The sequence below is a fragment of the Lathamus discolor genome, chromosome Z (assembly GCF_037157495.1).
Source record: "Lathamus discolor isolate bLatDis1 chromosome Z, bLatDis1.hap1, whole genome shotgun sequence".
NCBI lineage: Eukaryota > Metazoa > Chordata > Aves > Psittaciformes > Psittacidae > Lathamus > Lathamus discolor.
This window is the reverse complement of record NC_088909.1, coordinates 25,411,631-25,428,895: the sequence shown is the minus strand read 5'-3', so window position 1 is coordinate 25,428,895 and position 17,265 is coordinate 25,411,631. Positions and strand designations below refer to the sequence as shown.

Sequence of the window (17,265 nt, the reverse complement as noted above, 5' to 3'; positions counted from 1 at the left end):
GACAGGGCTCAGGAACTCTGGCAGTCCTGCCCAGCACTTTCTCTCTGGGATACCCCGGCACAAGCGAGTCTGCGCTCGCAAGTGTCCTTCAGTTCCTGCCCTGGCAGAGATGTGGCGCAAATGCTGGGGTCCAGGGGCCCATCCTGTCCCTGCTGCGTTACCTCTCTGGTGCCAGGGGCCTCCACGCAGGATCCTGATAGCGTAAGGCGGAGCGCCTCGCTGCCCGGGATGAAGCACCGCAGCCCCTCGTACTGGACAGCCTGGCTCAGCTTCGAGGGGCGGAAGGTCACAACGAAGGGGACATCCACCCCTGGCCTGATGTAACCCTTTGTGGGGCTGATAGCAAAGTCCGGCTGGAAGCTCTCCACGTCCCACAAAAACCTTGCCAAGGAAAGCACAAGGACAGGAAAGAAGGATTAGCCACGGGGAGCTGTCAAGGCAGGGTAAGTCTCAGCATGAGGCTCTCCGTCTCTGGTGGGCTTTCCCACCACATCTCAGGCCTGATGCTGAGCCACCTGGCAATAAGGCTTCAGGCTGGGCAGGACCCACTGCACCCATCTCTAAATGAGCTTTTGCTCGTACCCCCTTGCTAACTGCCAGGGCCTGACTGCACGGCCATGGCTGCACGACTCTCCAGCGGGATGGAGAAGCAGAGAGGAGCTATCTGGGCACACTACGGCTCCTCACAACCCTCATCCAAGCAATCAGCCCTCAGAGAGGCGGGGGGGTCCTGCTTTACCTGACTCCTGCGTCGCCCGCGTTCCGCATGACGACGCGCCGGCACGTGTAGCTCTGCCGTACCACGGCTCCAAAGCTGAGCTGGTCCTGGTCCAAGCTCACGAGGCTGCCCTGGCAGGAGCCCCGCACCGCAAAGAGGGAGCGCACCAGCCCGCGGCACTCCAGCAGCACTTCCCCGCTGAACGGCTGCATGCGGCGCTTCGGGGAGAAGGTCACCTCCACTTTGCAGGTGTCTCCTCTGGCCTTCAGCTTTAGCTCCTTGCTGGGCTTCAAGCACAGAACCTACCCGAAGAGATGAGTGGAGACTATTTCATCTGGCAAGCCAGCTGCGGAGCCTCCCTCACCAGACTCAGGGAAGAGGCTTCCAATTCCTCTTCTGTCCGCACCAACACTGACCCAGTCCCACTCATTCCCTCGTAGGCATTCCTAGGTAATACCAAAGGTGTTTTCTGCCATGTGTCCACCTGGTCACGGTGAGGTCACCTCTGCCTTCTAAAGCTTTCATGGAAGTTCCAACAGAGCTGTAACCCTCCCTCTTTCAAGATTCACCTCCCTCGCCTTTCCAGATCTAAAATATGTGGCTGCATCCTGACCTATGCGTCTAAAACAGGTTAGAGGAATTGTGCCGCCTTCTCACTTGTGGCTCTCGGGGAGTCCTGGCACCCCGCTCAGCTGAAGCATTCACACTGCAAGCATCTGCTGGCAGAGCAGTGCCAGCAGGGAGGACGGGGCAGGCACAGGCAGCCAGGGCAGCCCACAGCTGTCATTAGCTACTACCTCCCACCCACAGCAGCTCATCGCTCCCTGCAGGCACGCTAAAGTGCTCTGCAGAGAAGGAATGGCACTTACCCCAGCTTCCTGCAACTCTGGCACGGTGGATGTGACTCTGAGCTTAAAGGCGAGAGGGCCTGCACTCTTGTTGGCTATGGTGACGATCTTCTTCACCGTCTGCCCAATGCAGATGTTTCCTAGCTTCACCACCTTTCCTGGTGGATGCACAACGTCAACCTGAGGCAGGAGGGATTGATATCAAGCCAAAGGAAAGAAGGAGAAGAGGTTTTCTGCCATTCTCGTGGCAGAAACACAAACCATGGTAGGCTGGGGAAGAGATGAGGAAATGAGAAAACCATGCTGGTTGCCACCTGCACTTTTAGCATTTAGATTTCATCTCACCTTCATTTCTATGCCCCTTCCTTGGGCCTCAACAGTCAGCTTCTCAGCCGGGGCACACGGAGGCAGCAACAAGCTGTTGTGGCTGTTGTCGTCTTTAGGTGTCCGTAGGAGCTGCGCACAGAGGGAAGAGAAACCACAGACAGCATGAGTTTCTGGACCTTCACCACGTGAACAGACTCCCCAGACGAGCCATCCCCTCCCATATTCTTTCCCCCCAGTGGCAGGGATTATCCAAGTCCCTCCACAGCCTGCCAGCAGAGCCGGCTAACCCTGGAATGCCACCGGGCTTTGCCCTGCGCGCTGCCCCCGTCTCCCTGGCACAAGCCTGGGAATGCTGGAGCGCTGGGAATCTCCAGGAGCGTGCACAGACCTTCCCCCTCACCTGCTCCTCAGCAAGGTGCTGCTGGTCAAACTCCAGTGAGTAAACCCCACAGGGGTTCTTCACCACCACTGTCCCCTCTTCCCCATGGCTCTGTGGCAGCAGCGGTCCCAGCTCGAGCTCTGCGGGGCTCAACTCCAGCCGTGGCTCCAGACCACATCCCAAGACCGGCACCCGCAGGCGTTGGCTGCTCTGGCAAATCTGGATCTGCAGCTCGCCCCGGTAGCACTTCTGCAAAGAAGCAGCACAGAAAGCTCCTCCGTGAAGCCCCAGGTGACAGCGCCTCCAAGGCAACAATCGCCCCAGGGTCAGGGGTCTTCTCAGCACCTCTAAGCTGAACCCAAACCAGGCAGTTACTTAGAGCAGGGGCTACAGCATCTGCATGGCTCTGAGTAACTGCGGTGAGTCCTGCTGGGGAGTGTAAGTGGTCAGTTGGCTACCAGATGGATCTAAAACAGCCTATCAGAGGTTTTCACCTAGTCGTGGGGGAGCGCAACGCACGTGAGAAAAGTCTGCTTTCTCAGACACAGTCCTGGCGCTGCAGCACCGGGCAAACATCAGCTGTGTGAAAGAGGCAGCTGAGCTCTCACTGGACAGAAATAAGGATCGTCTTCTCTGCTCAGTGCTTGGCTCTGGTCAAAGCTAGACACGAGACGCTGAAATCTCCACGAGCAATTGAAAGATCCCTGCGACTGTCCCCAGCCATGGAAGCACTTGGGTCCATCCTGTCACACGCTGCCAGTTTCCAAGTCACGGTGGCCACATGCAAACTGCCTTTGGGAATGCTCCACCATTTAAGCTGACTCCCAAACTGCATGGGACCGTGCAGGGGAAACTGAGGAACGGTGGGCACAGGGCTGGCAGAAAGCTCCACGCGGAGGCAGAGCTCATTCCCCGCTCCCTGGGCTGGCCTCCCCTTACCACACTGCCCTGACAGTCCTCCTGGGGGTGACACCCACCAAACTCACCTCTTCCGTGGGTGAAAAACGGACTTGGACATGGCACTGCTGTCCTGGAGCGAGGGTTCCAGCTGAGGGCAGCACCTCAAAGCCACAGGGCGCGGGCCTCATCTCCTCCCGCAGCTTGTCATGCTCGCTCGCTGGCAGATGTTTGTCCACCTGCGCACAGAAACCAGTCGCGTGAGGTCTCCTTGGTCTGCGAGGACAGACCCTCGGTTCCTGCAGTGCTCCGAGATGCTGGCACGGTGCAGGGAGCACCTTCATCCCACCCAGACGTGGCCACCCCTGCCTACAACTGGAGGGCAAACATGTTGGCAGGGCAGGCAGATGGGGAGGCAGTGTCCTCGGAGGGGGAGGAATGGGTGAAGATGGCAGAGAAGTGAAGCGTCAGCTAGTGAGCAGGCCCAGGTGAACCAGCCTTGCTCTGTACCCTCAAAAGCTTCCTCAAGCGAGCTGCAGCCCAAGTGCTCAGGCAGCCAGAGGGGCGGGAAAGCCAAGAGAGGCAAAGAAAACCCAACCGAGAAGTTGTGTGTTACACGTTGTCTGTGCTTTACCTCCTTAACAGCCTCATTCATGCTCATGGACCATTTACAGGGGACCTGGGACGTGTTGTGGAGCTGGATGGTTTCTTCCTGCCACTGCCCACACTGGACAGAGGAGAACTCCAGCCTGTCCCTCGAGAGGCAGAGGGACGGCTCAGCCACAATGGCACGCAGGCGGACCTGGAACGTGGGGCCTCCTCTGACCTAGAGAAGGACAGAGCATCCAGTTGAGAGCCCGGCTGACACTCGCTGCTGTGCCCAACCTGCTGCCTGCCCCACAAGCTGGCCTACCTTGATGGGCAGGAGCACATCCACCTTTCCCAGGGGCACGTTGGCACTTTGTGGGTCAAAGCACACTTCAAATGTCTTGGTCTCACAGCAGGGCAGGCGCTTCACAAGGTCCAGGCACACGCTGAAGCCTGAACACAGGAAAATCAAGCAGCTGAGATACACAAGCAACAGGAAATGGCTCAGAAGCACGGCAAGGCCACAGGGGTGTCCTGGCTGGCAGCTCTGTGAAAGACCCCTTTCCATCTCCAGAGAAGCTGCTCTGCTCCCCTTGTCACTGCCCAAAGCAAAAGGATTTTCACAGCCAGAATCCAGGGGTTGCAGGGTAAAAACGAACCACATTGGTTGAGGAGCTCCAGCAATTCCTTCAGCAGGCATCTCAGGGAAGGACGCATACACCTCTCCAAAGGACAATTTCCAACTAAGATACCAAATGCTGTGGTGTTCCCTGGACAGCGGCTTAGAAGAGACGCCTGGCCACCCGTCACAGACAGCAGTCCCCGTGTGACGGAGCTGCAGCCTTACCCCAAGGCCTCTTTGCGAAGCCTGTTTCGATATGGCACAGGATCCCACAGGCCGTTCAATAAGGCTGAGCAGAAGTGCTCTGGCACTAGGAACTCTAAACAAAGCACTTCCGAACCACAGAGGGTCCATCTGGCTGCAACATAAACCCTCAGAGTGCACAAAGAAACTCCGATGGTGCTCACGGGAGCCAAGAGCAGTAGATGCTGAGAGGCGATCACGCTGATCAGCCCATCTGGCCCCTGCAATGACTTTTTAGGGCAGCCACAGGCAGACCAGGTCTCTGGGCACTGCTCGACAGAATTCAGGCTCTTGAACAGGGCACCGGCCAGAGGGGTACTAAGGAGGAAAAAGCTGCCCAAGGAAGTACTCAAATCTCCCCATGCCCAATGGCTCCAGCTGATGTGGCAGAGACAGCCCCTTCAAGCCCCCGTGAAGCCTCTTTACCACTGGTTACCTGTGTTATACAGGACATATCCATCGGCCTTGAAAGATGCAGGGAAGTGCCCGGTGTTGGTGAGCTTCACCATGTGTGTGTGGATGTCACCGGGAATGACATAGCCAAGGTCCAGGACGTATTCGGGCAGCTCAGCTCTGAAAGGAGGAGGAAGGACACTCTGTAAAGCCCAGCATGGCGTGGGGTGGAGAAGCAAATGGAGTGGATAATTCTGTATCCACTGCTGTGAAAACTCAAGCCAAGCCCAGGAAACCCAAGGCCTGACCTGAGCACCCAGTAATAAGACTTGGCTAAGTCATGGGGAGTGCAGGGCCTAGGATTTATCAGCCACCAACGGGATCTTCGAGTCAGTTTAAAGCGGGTACTGGACACAGTTCCTATGCTGTGAAAAGCCATTGCAGAGAAGTCCACTGCGTCTCCACGGGTCTCAATGAAACTGCTAAGCTGGTGTCCGGCCCAAGCCTGAAACTGCTTCAGGACCTTCTCACAGGATTTCCTTGCAGAGGATACCTCCACTGCTCTGCAGCCAGATCTGTCCCCAAAGCAGCGCTTGAGAGTATCGCGTGCAGTAACCAACACTACAAGATTGCTGTGAAGGTCTTTTTGCAGGCAATCCCACTTGGAAAAGCACATAAGGGATCTGGACCATTCCCTGCTCTTCCTGCTTAGTGGGGTCTGCTTCTCGGCACAAAGACACCGGCTTGGAGATGCCCCTTTCACAGCTGGTCAGCAGGGGTGGTGCCTGTGCTGTCTGCAAGGGCTTGCTGGTCTGCACCCCCTCAGCTCTGAGAACAGAACCCAGCAACTGTGGGGAGTGGAGCACCTCCAGAGCTCAGGGTAGCACTGTGCAAGTGAGGACACCGAGCTGCCCACAGGGAGCACGGCATAGCTCTCAGCATCAGGCCCTTTCTGAAGTCTTCAGCTATTCCCAACTCTGAGACACAAGGAGCTCTCAGGGGCAGGGCTGCACTGCTGGCTGTTACCCTCGCGGCCCCTGGAGACAGGCTACAGGAGTCCCTACTAACTTGAGAAGCCTCCGATGTACACGCTGGTGAAAGGCAGTGTCCTCCGGGGGACGGGAGGCGAGAGCTTTCTGCTGCTCCAGGGCATGTTCCTCAATCAGCATCTCCTCCATCTGCATCTGCAGCTGAGCATCCCACTGAGGAAAGGAAAGACAGGGGCTGGTTAGCCAAGGTCCTTCCCAAGGCACAAGCTTGTCTCGGGTGGAGGATCCCACCCTGCTCTTGTTGAGAGGGGCGACGGAGTCAGTCTGTCTCACTGATCGGTGTCTGTGACACTTCCTGCTCTCTCAGGCAGGATCATATCCCCACAGAAATGAACTCCAGTGTCTCTGCCTGCCCAGTTATCAAAGCTGATCTGGACAGACACACAAACAAGCCAGAAACCTTCCAAAGCTCCAAGTATGTCCCTGCCTCCAGTGAGTGCCAAAGCAGCCTGGACAAAAGCTCTCCTGGAAAGGGAACCATGAGAGAGCTGGAGCCTCCTGGAGATACAGAACACAGCACAGCCTCAGGCTGCATTCAGGCTGCTGCTTTACGCTCTGTAAACCTGGCAGGGCTTGGCCGGTGAGCAACAAACCCCCCAGCACCGCCCTGTGTGTCCTTCAGAGCACCAGAAACCCAACTGCCCCAGCACAGCTTTCAGCATCTCCCTGGCTGGGGTAGTCAGGAGCTGGCGCATCGCCACGAGGGACAACTCCCAGAGGTGGGCAGCCCAAGGGGCACGCTGAGCTGACACACTCCGTGGCCAGGGGTGTGCAGGGAGGTGCCCAGTGCCGGCAGGGCCCTGGGCAGCTGCCGTGGGGCGCAGGGGCTCCAGTGTCTCGCAGGAGGGTGGCACGTGCGGGACAGGGCAGCAGCTCTACTCACCACGGTGCCCGAGTCGTCCACGCGGGGCTCGGCTGCCACAGCCTCCCCCAGAGCAATGGCCTCTTCTCTCTGGCTGCCTTTGTCCAGCTTTTCTTTGGCCTTTAGGAGGATCTTCTCATATTTGGCGTTGCCTGAAAGCACAGGACACCACCCATAGCAGTGGGGCAGCACAAATCCCACGGAAGACGGGAAGCCCCATTCCCCCGACACCCAGACACAAACTGCTCCAGCAATGTAGGGAAAGGAGATCCTGCTGCTTCTCACCCCCACCCGTCTTTCTCGCCACACAGGAGCATCTCAGCCCCACAGCGTGATGCAAACCCAACCCCTGTCAAAATCCCTGCCAGCCTCTATTACAGCTTTCCCAAGCTTTTCTGCCCAGCCATCATCTTCCCAGACCTCTTGGCAAGCTGTGCACGATGGTTCCTGCGGCAAAGCCCACATGGGCTCGTCTGCCAGAGGCTAAAGAAGCAACCAGAGGGCTGACCTTGTCTGACAGCCCTGAAACCTCCAGGCCTGCTGGAGGTGCCTGTGAGCTGCCCTGTGGGCATATGGCATGGGGGAAAGCCGAGCAGACAGGCAGTGTTCACCTTTGATGTTCCTGGGCAGGTCCAAGTGGATCCTGGGAAAGGTCCCCTCTCCTTTCAGGGAGATTTTTTCTGGCTCCAGGTGACCCAGTTGGATCTGGAAAGCCCTGCAGAAGACTCCAGGCACTCCTGGCAGGTAATACACTTTCAGCACTTGCTGCTTGCCAGGTTCAACGTAACCCTGCAGGGCACACAAGAGGGAGGGACGCAGTGTACCAAAGAGGATTCCGTGGAGGGATGGCTCACATGACAGACGCGCTGAGAACACAAGACAGGTTCTCATACATAAGGAAACATCAGACATCACCACCTCCAGCTTTCCTGTATCCAAACGCCTGAGTCTCACTGCTCTTCTGCTCACAGGGTTTACCCTCTGCTAGCCAGAGCCAGGCACAACAAACCAAAGCTCTTTCACCAGCTGCTCTGGAAGAACGGAGAAGGGCCTCTGCTTCCAGCAGGGCCAGCAGCTCCTGGCAGCAGCTTGCAGGAGAGGACATCAGCATGTCACCCCTCAGACGGACAGGCACTGAGGAAGGTGGAAGCCACTTGGCCCTTTGGCTTCCTCTTCCCATCGCAAAAGGGCACCAAGACAGGAACACTGCTCCAGCTCTAAGACACCCAGGCAGGATGACAAGCTGTGATGGAGTGATGCTCCAGTGATGGCACAACCAGAGAGCTCAGCACTCAGCTCCAAAGAGCTCCCGGAGCACTCGTGCCTCCCACTGGTGCTTGCTGTAGGACAGCAGAGCCAGCGGCGCCCAAGGACAATCAGGGGCTCCGTTAGGATTCTGCTCGATGGACCTCCTCTGCCTCTGCAACAGTCGCTCACAGCCCTGTCTCTCCTGGCTGGTTTTGGACGGGGCTTGTGTGTTCATTCCCCCTGTTTTCCCCCAAAGCGCTCTCCTGGGCAGCCTGACACAGGCCGGGTGAAGCCCTTGTGCTACTCACCCTGCTGGGCACGACCAGGGGCACGCCAGGCAGAGGGTTGGCTGCAGTGCCTGTGCCGGGGCTCAGCACCGCAAAGGCAAATCCCAGCTTCCCGCTGTTTTGCAGGGTCAGCGCTGCTTCCGTGACTTTGTTAAACACCTGAGGAGAGGACAGAAGAGCAGGAAGTTACAGGCACATGTCTGCTGCCAAGAATTTCATTCCTCTTCCATCGGGTTGAAAGCAAAGGAACACAGCCCAGAAGCAGGGAGCGCACAGCAGAGATGGGCACTGGGCTCTCTGGGTTAGCCTGGGCAGCCCGCGGCCACAGGGTACTCCTGGGCCCTACACAGGAACAGCTATTTGTGGCAGAGGTGCAATAGCAACCATGGAAAGATCAGTAATAAAGCAAGTAGGGGACACAAGCTCTCTGCACTTGAAGGTGTCACCCAACTGCAAGCTGAAACACAGGAGGAGGCATTGGGGCATTTCAGGAGAAAAGGCACCTGCACACAAGTATTTGTGGGCACAACACAAGCCAAAACGGAGGGAGAGAGGGCAACGCACACAGGGCCAACAGCTGGAAACAGCTGTGGGGGTTGTAACCGGAAAGAAGTACAGTGAGGGTTATTCGGGGACATTCTATCCGGCTACGGTGACTGGAAGCCCAGGTCAGCTGCCTCCTTGGTTGATGAATCAGGAGCATTAAAAGAGAGCACCTCATTTGGGCTTTAGGAGCAGATCAGCGGATGGATGTCTCAGGGACACATCCCTCTGCAGATCACCACTGGGATCCTGCCTGCCCCAGGAGGCAGCGTTAGTTAGAGGAGGGATTCCCAGCTTTGGGCTGGGCTGGGGTGGAGATGGTCATTAAACGCCAGCTTGGAGGTATCCCCCAAACACTGGACTTCCAAGCCACAGAGCCAGCGAAGCAGCTGGGAAGGGGGGAGAGCCCTGGACCCGGGTGGGCAGCAGCCCACCGGTCATGCTTGGAGGCAAGGAGCACTGACAAGAGCAGCGTGCGGTACCTGCAGCCCGCAGTCGATCTCGGTGGTGTCCAGGAGGTAGCTGATGCGCGAGGCCTCCCCACGCAGAGCCACCTCGTAGCTCGGGCCTCCCTCCACCCTGCACAGCGCCGTGACCTGGCTGACGGTGTTGGCGTGGCCGAAGAAGGAGAAGGAGACGCGCTGGCTCTGGCCTGGCTGCAGCTCACCGTGCAGCGGCAGGATATCGAAAACCTGCAGGCAGGGAGGAGAGATCCACACGTGGAGCACGGGACTGATGCAGGAGAGCAGCCTCAGCTTGGGCCAAAGGACAGACGTGGCTGCAGGGGCCTCTTCCTCAAACACAGGCAACATCATCCTCATCTCACACTGCAGCCGTTCCACTCACCAACGGAGAAACCATGGGGAAAACCTTCTCCCACAGTCCCAATTAATGCAGTAGCTAATACACTACATTCATTTGTGGTGTCTCCTGGCAGCAAGAAATTCTCTCTGCTGCAGAACTTGCCTTCAAAAACACCTTTTCCTGCCCTCAGAAGAACACGAGACTGGGAGCTGAGAGCCTGTGGAGCCGGGGGCAGGATCCAGCCCAGCTCCTCGCACTCCTCATGCTTTTCCCTGTCTCTGATTCACATCCTGCTCTCTCCAGATGCTGCAGCAACTGCTGCCGCAGCAAATGCTGCCGCAGCAAATGCTGCTGCAGGAATTTCCTACCCACCACTAGATGAGGACCAAGATGGATAAAGTCCTCCATAGCTGCCGCACAAGGAGTGTTCTTGACCAGCCCTATTAACACCTCCCATGTGGCCTCTCCAATGACCAGCGATGCGCTTGTTATGACATGAGGCCACTCTGGGAGCAGCACCCAGGACACCAGTGGGAGTGGGAGTATGTAACTGCTTGCTACACTGGAAATGTGGAAGTGAGACCGATTCCCACTTACCTCCTCCACACCCAAGGCGAGGGGCTCTGTCTCCATGAACCTGGAAAAAGAACAGACCTTTGCTCAGGGACCTTGCAGTGGGAGGGAGGGAAGTCTGCACAGCAGCTCCTCGGCACGATGGGGCCCCTGCGGGGGCATCAGTGGTGTGAGCTCAGCAATGAGCTCCAAAACTGGGATGGAGCAGGTCAACGCCTGGCAATGAAACTGCCATAGCAGCGCTGCAGGCAGCTGGCAACTGCTTGCCTCCAGATCTGCTATCTCCTGCTGCGTGATTCTGAAGATCCATTCCGTCACTGGAGAAAACACCTTGGTGCAAAGGCTTAGCTCAGCTTTGAGCTCTCAGAGGTCCAAGGGCTGAGGCTTAGGGTTAGTCTGTCTCTAACCACGTGGGTCTACAACAAGAGTAACCACGAGAGATTTGTGCCTCAGAAGTCAGAGAAAGGGCACACGTTGGTCTACACTGCCTATGTCCAGCCACACAGCAACAGTTGGATTGTGTTGCTCATATGATCACTCTGCCCCAGGTAGCAGCAATGACCAAAGAGCAAGGAGGAAAGAACGGGCTGGACAATTAGAAAGAAAAAAATGTAAACACACAAAGTCTTGTTGAGGCAGAGAAACAGCGTTTTTCTCTCCTGACCAAAATAAACGTGCGCGACTGATCCTGGGAGTCTCTGATGACCAGCTCCAGCAAGGTCCCAGGTAGGGAAAGTTCCAGTCTTTGATCTCCCCTTCATGAGACCTGATGCTTGATTCCCTCCATGTCAGACTGAGTTAGAGCTGATGATTCAGAATACCAACAGTGCTTAGTGTGGACCAGAAATAACATCTGACACGCTGCCCTTCTGCAGGCTCCTAATGAACACTTTGAGTGTTTGGTGGTAACACCTTGGAGACCATCTTCATTTCCAGCTCTGGCACACAGCATCCCATGGTGTCTGCTGAGCGCCCCGGAGTGCCCCAGTGCCCTGGTCGTCTCCCCCAAGCCCTCCTAATAGCCACAGCTCATCTCCAGTTCCCAAGAGGTCACCTCCTCCGAGTCAGATCCCAATTCCCTTCACACAGCTGCTTCTTGATCGTTTCCCTTGTTTGTAATAACAGCGCTTCAGTGCCACGTGGTGAACTTTGCTGCGTTTCCTAGGGCATTACGGAAAACCATTTGCTACCGTCCTTCAAACTGCCCAGAGCAGACTTTTGTGCTATGCAGAGAAGCCGCAGCAGAAGGAACACTAGGAATGTGCTTCTAGATGTGCTTCAGCACCACTACAAGTTTGCTCTTGGCCTTGGAAACCATAGACCACCACTGCATGGTCCTCCTTCCCAGGGATGTCCATACAAGGGCTCCCTCCAGCATCTACAGCTGGACCTAAATTCACAGCAGAACCTGCCATTCCTCACTAAAACTCTACATAGCTCTCCTGTGAATGTGACGTGCAGTTCAAGAGATGAACACGCACTTCAAGGGGCTGTTTGCCTCAGGCCACGAAGATCTGAGAAAGCAGCTTTCTACATCAGCCCTCCTGCCCCCAGGAACCCATACAGGCCTACAGCAAAGCAGAGCAAGGGACTGCGACAGCAGTGTGTCACTCTGATGGCAGTGCCTGGGTAGGATCTTAGTACAAAATGACAACAGATGGGCTTAGCAGGGAAGGACACCTTCTACATCCGCTTCTCCAAGTGCCGAAGCATGGCTTTGCAGCTGCAGAGATAAAGCAGGACTCCAGCTTATGGCTATGTGAAAAGGGTCAGTAGTGTCCTACAGTCCCAGCCTGGCTGGAGAATGCTGTCTCCTTCCCAGCATCAAGCCGGTGGAGATCACCTGTTCCCTGAGCACCTTGGCTGAGCACAACTCAGAGGTGTGATTTCCTCAAGGGAAGGTTGAAAACAATTTGGCAGATCAGGCAAATGGCCTCGGGCTTTGCAAACCACAAACAGGATATCAGGAAGAAGAGCTTCCAGGAGAGGGAGAGGTGCGCATACCTCACTGGGTTCACCTGGCTGTCCTTCAGGAATGCCCAGTGGTACTGGACAACCAGTGGGCTGCAGTTGGTCATCTCCATGTAACGCACATCCTTGCTGTCATTCAAGATGCAGCCAAAGTCCACGGCCGTGCTCTGGATCTGGAGATTCGGGAAGCAGACTTCTCCCCGGACGGTGACCTGCTCTTCGTGAGGATGCTCCAGGAACTTGATCTTCAGAGCCTTCTCCGCTGCCCGGATAAGCAAATCCTCCTCATAAGCAGGGTTAAATCCGATGCAGAGTTGAAGTTCCTCCCCTGTCCTCAGCTTCATGGGCTGCAAGGAGATGAAGAGAAAATGTTCAACGTGTGACCCCAACACGGGCTTCTGGCTTCATCCTTCATTTTCTTCACGCTGTCTGACCAAGCACCGCACTTTTTTCTGAAGCTGCCTGAGGCTCACGGTTCTGTGCTCTGCACCAATACAAGAGGAAATCCACGTTGGTCTCCTGAATTCTGGAGCCGCAGAAGCCACCTGCTAAACACAACCAAAGCAGCACTCTGGCACCCAGGCCTTCGCCCTCACTCTGGAGGAACTCCTTTAGCCTGCAGCACAGCGGTGGCTGCACCTCTGACAACACGTGCACTGCAGAGCCCATGCCCAACACCTTCCGCACACACCAGGGCAGGAGCCAGACAGCAGCTGGAGAAGCCTACCTCAGCCTTCCCAAAGGCAGGGCTGCCCTCAAAGACAGCAAGCTGTTCCCCAGCTTATCTGAGGATGGCTGCTGGAGAGCTGGCATGCCTTCCAGCAGACACCTTTCCTACAGCTTGCCCACAGCTGGGTGCCTGCTCCCTCCTCCCCCTGTCTTCAAGCCAGGAGGTCTCTTCCCCATTCAGATGGCATTCTGTTTCCTTCAGCAGCTCGTTTCACATCTGATTTAGCTTGGGCCACTTTACTGCAGACTCTACAGAACACACTTCCATCATGGAGGACCTCCCAACAGAGACACACCACCACGTTCATCCCTCTTCAAAGCCCAGCAGCAACAAAGTCCGGGGCTGCTCACCTGAGCATCTGCAGGGAGAGGCTGCTGGTCCGCAGTGCAGATGGAGAAGGGCTGCTCTAAGGCAAGGACCACGCTGAGGGGCAGCGAGCACATGTTCTTTACAGAGAGAGGCTTGTACATCACAGCCAGGACATCACCGGGGTGCTACAGAAACAGGAGACAAGAAAAAATGACCTTGAAGTGGCCATGGACCTCCTCCCCTTCAGACGCATTTCAAATTTTCCAACCCCAAAAGTGCATCCATCTCTATTTACTCTTTTGATTGGTTTCTACCCCTCTGCAAAGTTTGTCCTCCAACTCTAGCAGACGCTTTCGCATTTAGAACCCACAGCCTTCCCCAGGGGACAGGGAAACAGTCTCGCGTACAGATGAGGGAGCAGCCCCCCAGAGGAGGCAGCTGCTTCAGCAAGATCCAAAAAAGAAAGTGAACCCACTCTGGCTCCAGTTGTGTGTCCTCTCCTGCCCAGAGAGCACACACAGGCACAAGGCACAAGGCCATTTCCACTCCCATACAGTAGTTTCTTACCACCTTATCAGCTCTGCCAGGCCCGCAAGGCAGTGATGCTGCTCAGAGGAGGCAGGCAAGCAAGCAGGATATGGCCTGCAGCGGACAGCCTGCAGCAGCCCGAGGTCAGCTTTGAACATTCACGGGCACATGCAGACAGCTCCAAACCTCAACAGTCTGGCCGCAACCTGCTGCCCCTGCTCCACTGACAAGATGTTGCAGCCTCAAAGCTAAGCTCAGCCTAAGCCTTTTCCTCCTGTCCATGCATTGCTCCGCGCTTCCTGCATGGTTTATCTAAACTAGACAGTCTTTGGGAAACTAATTGTGGATGCATTGGCATCCAACTCCTGCAGTGTCGCAGCACGCAACACATGGGAGCATGTGGCATCAAGCAGACCACAGGCAGACATCAGGGGGAGCTGAAAAGCTTCTGATAAGATGTGAACCGCCTGCTCACAGGATTTGTGCTTCTCTGGAAGCCTGGGAAGTGGAGGAGAGACCTGAAACCGCAGAAACTAAATCATGAGCTATCTGCTCTTTTTCAGACACCTCACGCGACGGGGAAAGGTGATGCAGGAGTCGGGATCCAGACACTAAAGGGCACACACGTTGCACTGGTGCTCTCATCGCTGCAGCTGAAGGGCACTCGTGGGTCCTTTGAAGAAGGTGAGGCTTGGGAAAGGCAAAGAGGCAGCACCCATACCGACGGCAGGGAAGGCAAAGAGGCGCAAGAGATGCCAGTTTTTCCTCATCAGCTTGAGGAGTTGACAGGAATCTCAGCTTTTCTCAGCTTCCCTACACGATCGCTGCTCGGACATCACCACACCTTGGAAGATCCTCAAAACCCTGACTACAGACACTGGCGTCTCTCTAGAGGGGGGCATGCTCCCCCTCGCCAGAGCAGCTGTAATCTCAGTTCTACCTGGCTCAACTTAGAGAACAGCCTCATCTCTAGTAGCATCCTCACTCCTCTCACCACCACCTCAGGGAGGGTGAGGAGGGATCTGCTCTCCACCTGCAGCCCCAGCACAGCAAGTGGCTCTTCCAAAGCCCACGCTGCTCTCACGGGTCCCACATCTCAGCCCGTGCCCTTGGCTCAGCAGCTCAATTCTGTCTCCACCTCGAGAAGGGCAGAATAGAGCTGCGGAGACTGTCCCTAGCCCCACAGGGGTGAAATAATGATCTCGGCATTCATGACAAAAGCTGGGCCTGGCTCAAGTCAACACTCAAAGCTCTGTGGACTTGGAGAACTTCCTCCTTAGGACACAGGCACACCCCAGCCACACCAGTCAGTGCCAGGATGCAATGCAGAGACTCACCTTCTCCACCCGGAAAGTGATTTCTCTGCTGGATATTTGCAGAGCAGGAGCAATGAACTCGCACGTGACGTCCACCTGCACGATCAGATTCTTCACTCCCTCCTTGCCCACGATGGCGTGACACAGCAGCTTCTCCTTCACCACCTGCATGCGAGCCACACGGCCCCCAGCGGGTGTTATCAGGGTGTCCACAAAACACACTGCATCTTTGAGCCGCCCACCCACACGCCCCATTACTGCATGAAGTTACAGCCATTGGTCTCCTCAGGAGCCCTCTCTTCTTTATAAGCTGCATCCTCTTTGTTCTGCACTCACGCGTCCCTCGTGTTACAACCCAACCACCACAAAAGGCCCTCAGGAGTCTTGTGCTGCCTACAGCTCTCAGAACAATCCCTGCCCAAACGGTTATTGCTTTGCTTTGTCCCACTGCCAAACAAAATGCTTACCGAAAACTGTAGGAACTCATTAAAAAAAAACAAACCAGACTGTATGAAGGGAAACAGGGGATAGAAGGATCAATGCCAGCAAATCCTCCCTTGCAAGTTTAGTGGAAAGGATCCCTGGGAAAACCCCAAACAGACAGCCTGCCTTCCTAGGATGTACTGTGTCCCCCTAGACCTGCCTGTAAAACAAACCTCCCCAGGAAAGAGATGTCTTCAACCTGGCATGAAAACCCTCTACTTAAGCTGGATGCTCTTACATCCAAGACTTTTCCTGATTCCTCCTCATGGTTTCACTTCCCCACATTCCTCCCTTTTTTCCTCTCTCTTCCATCTGATAGACCACCACAACCCAACTCCTCCTCAGAGCCTAAAGACGTCAGAATCACCTGTGCTGCACGTGCACCACAGGGTCTTGGGCTTCTAACCAGCCTCAAGAGTATGAAGTTCTCGAGAACTAGGGAAGGTGGAAGACCCAGTCCCAGGCTCTTGGCTTGGACTGCACGAGCCAGGTAGCCACAGCTGAGCTCACAGATGCCCATTTGGCTTTCCAGGAAGGCACCCTCACCAGTGGCCTGACCATTTCCCTTCTGGTTCCTTCTTCCCTCTTCAGCAAAGCCTCATGGGCTCAGGACTGCACACGGACAGTCCCATCGGAGTCAACCAGCTGAGGGATCAAGTCTTCCTCAAGCTACCACTCAGGCAATCCTTTAAAACACCTCTCAAACTCTAGCAGCAGCAGGAGCTTAATGCACATTTATTCCCCATTCACTTAAACACTTGTGCCCAGTGCTCCTGGAGCCAGGGAAGGCACACCGGGGTCAGACGGCAGCTCCTCTGCAGAGCTGGATTTCCCCCGGAGAGAAGGGTCCAGGGAGGAGAACACTCAGTGACCCTGCTGAAATCTGCCCCTCTGAGCTGCAACCCAAGGGTGCTGCAAGACCTGCCTGCCCTCGGCACACGGGGGCTGGCTGAGGGAGCGGGGCGAGCGCTGATGGGAATACTGACACAAGTCAAGCTCTCAGTTCTAATGATCCCTGGAACACTTTCCCATGTGGACGGACATCATTCGGATCATTAGAGCTGGCACACTGGGTTCATTTCTCTCGTCCCGGTCTCCGGGCCGGACAAGCTCCCGGCCCGTGTCTGTCTACAGAGGAAAATCAATGCTGCTCCCAGACACTCCCTACCTTCCTGGGTGTTTTGTTTCACTCGCTGCTTCCCCACACAGACAACTGCCCATTTCTTTAGTTACTTTCTGCCTGGGCTCCCAGTCTACCTCTAACTTTAAGGCCAGCTGAGAAAACTGGGGCTGCTCAGCCTGGAGAAGAGAAACCGCGGGGAGACCTCAGAGCAGCCTTCCACTAGCTGAACGGGGCCTACAAGGATGCCGGACACGGACTCTTCTCAGGGACTGCAGCAACAGGACAAGGGGTAATGGACTTAAACTCAAACAGGGCAAGTTCAGGTTAGATACAAGGAAGAGGTTCTTCACTGTGACGATGGTGAGGCACTGGCACAGGTTGCCAAAGCAGTGGTGAATGCTCCATCCCTGGCAGGGTACAAGGC

At 55.9% G+C, this 17,265-nt stretch overlaps 1 protein-coding gene across 1 annotated transcript in view; it reads right to left on the bottom strand.

Moving 5' to 3' along the window:
• Positions 1–735: 735 nt before the first annotated feature.
• The window catches only part of LOC136005901 (hydrocephalus-inducing protein-like), a gene marked incomplete at its 5' end in the record, with an annotated part of 42,297 nt that continues 25,767 nt past the window's right edge, over positions 736–17,265 (bottom strand). The window contains 15 exons of the mRNA XM_065663792.1: positions 736–849; positions 2,357–2,521; positions 3,259–3,408; positions 3,804–3,995; positions 4,083–4,210; positions 5,059–5,195; positions 6,084–6,217; positions 6,948–7,078; positions 7,538–7,715; positions 8,483–8,620; positions 9,487–9,696; positions 10,406–10,445; positions 12,386–12,699; positions 13,433–13,576; positions 15,257–15,400. Coding sequence (XP_065519864.1) covers positions 736–849; positions 2,357–2,521; positions 3,259–3,408; positions 3,804–3,995; positions 4,083–4,210; positions 5,059–5,195; positions 6,084–6,217; positions 6,948–7,078; positions 7,538–7,715; positions 8,483–8,620; positions 9,487–9,696; positions 10,406–10,445; positions 12,386–12,699; positions 13,433–13,576; positions 15,257–15,400 — 2,319 coding nt within the window. The remainder of the gene's footprint in view (positions 850–2,356; positions 2,522–3,258; positions 3,409–3,803; positions 3,996–4,082; positions 4,211–5,058; positions 5,196–6,083; positions 6,218–6,947; positions 7,079–7,537; positions 7,716–8,482; positions 8,621–9,486; positions 9,697–10,405; positions 10,446–12,385; positions 12,700–13,432; positions 13,577–15,256; positions 15,401–17,265) is intronic.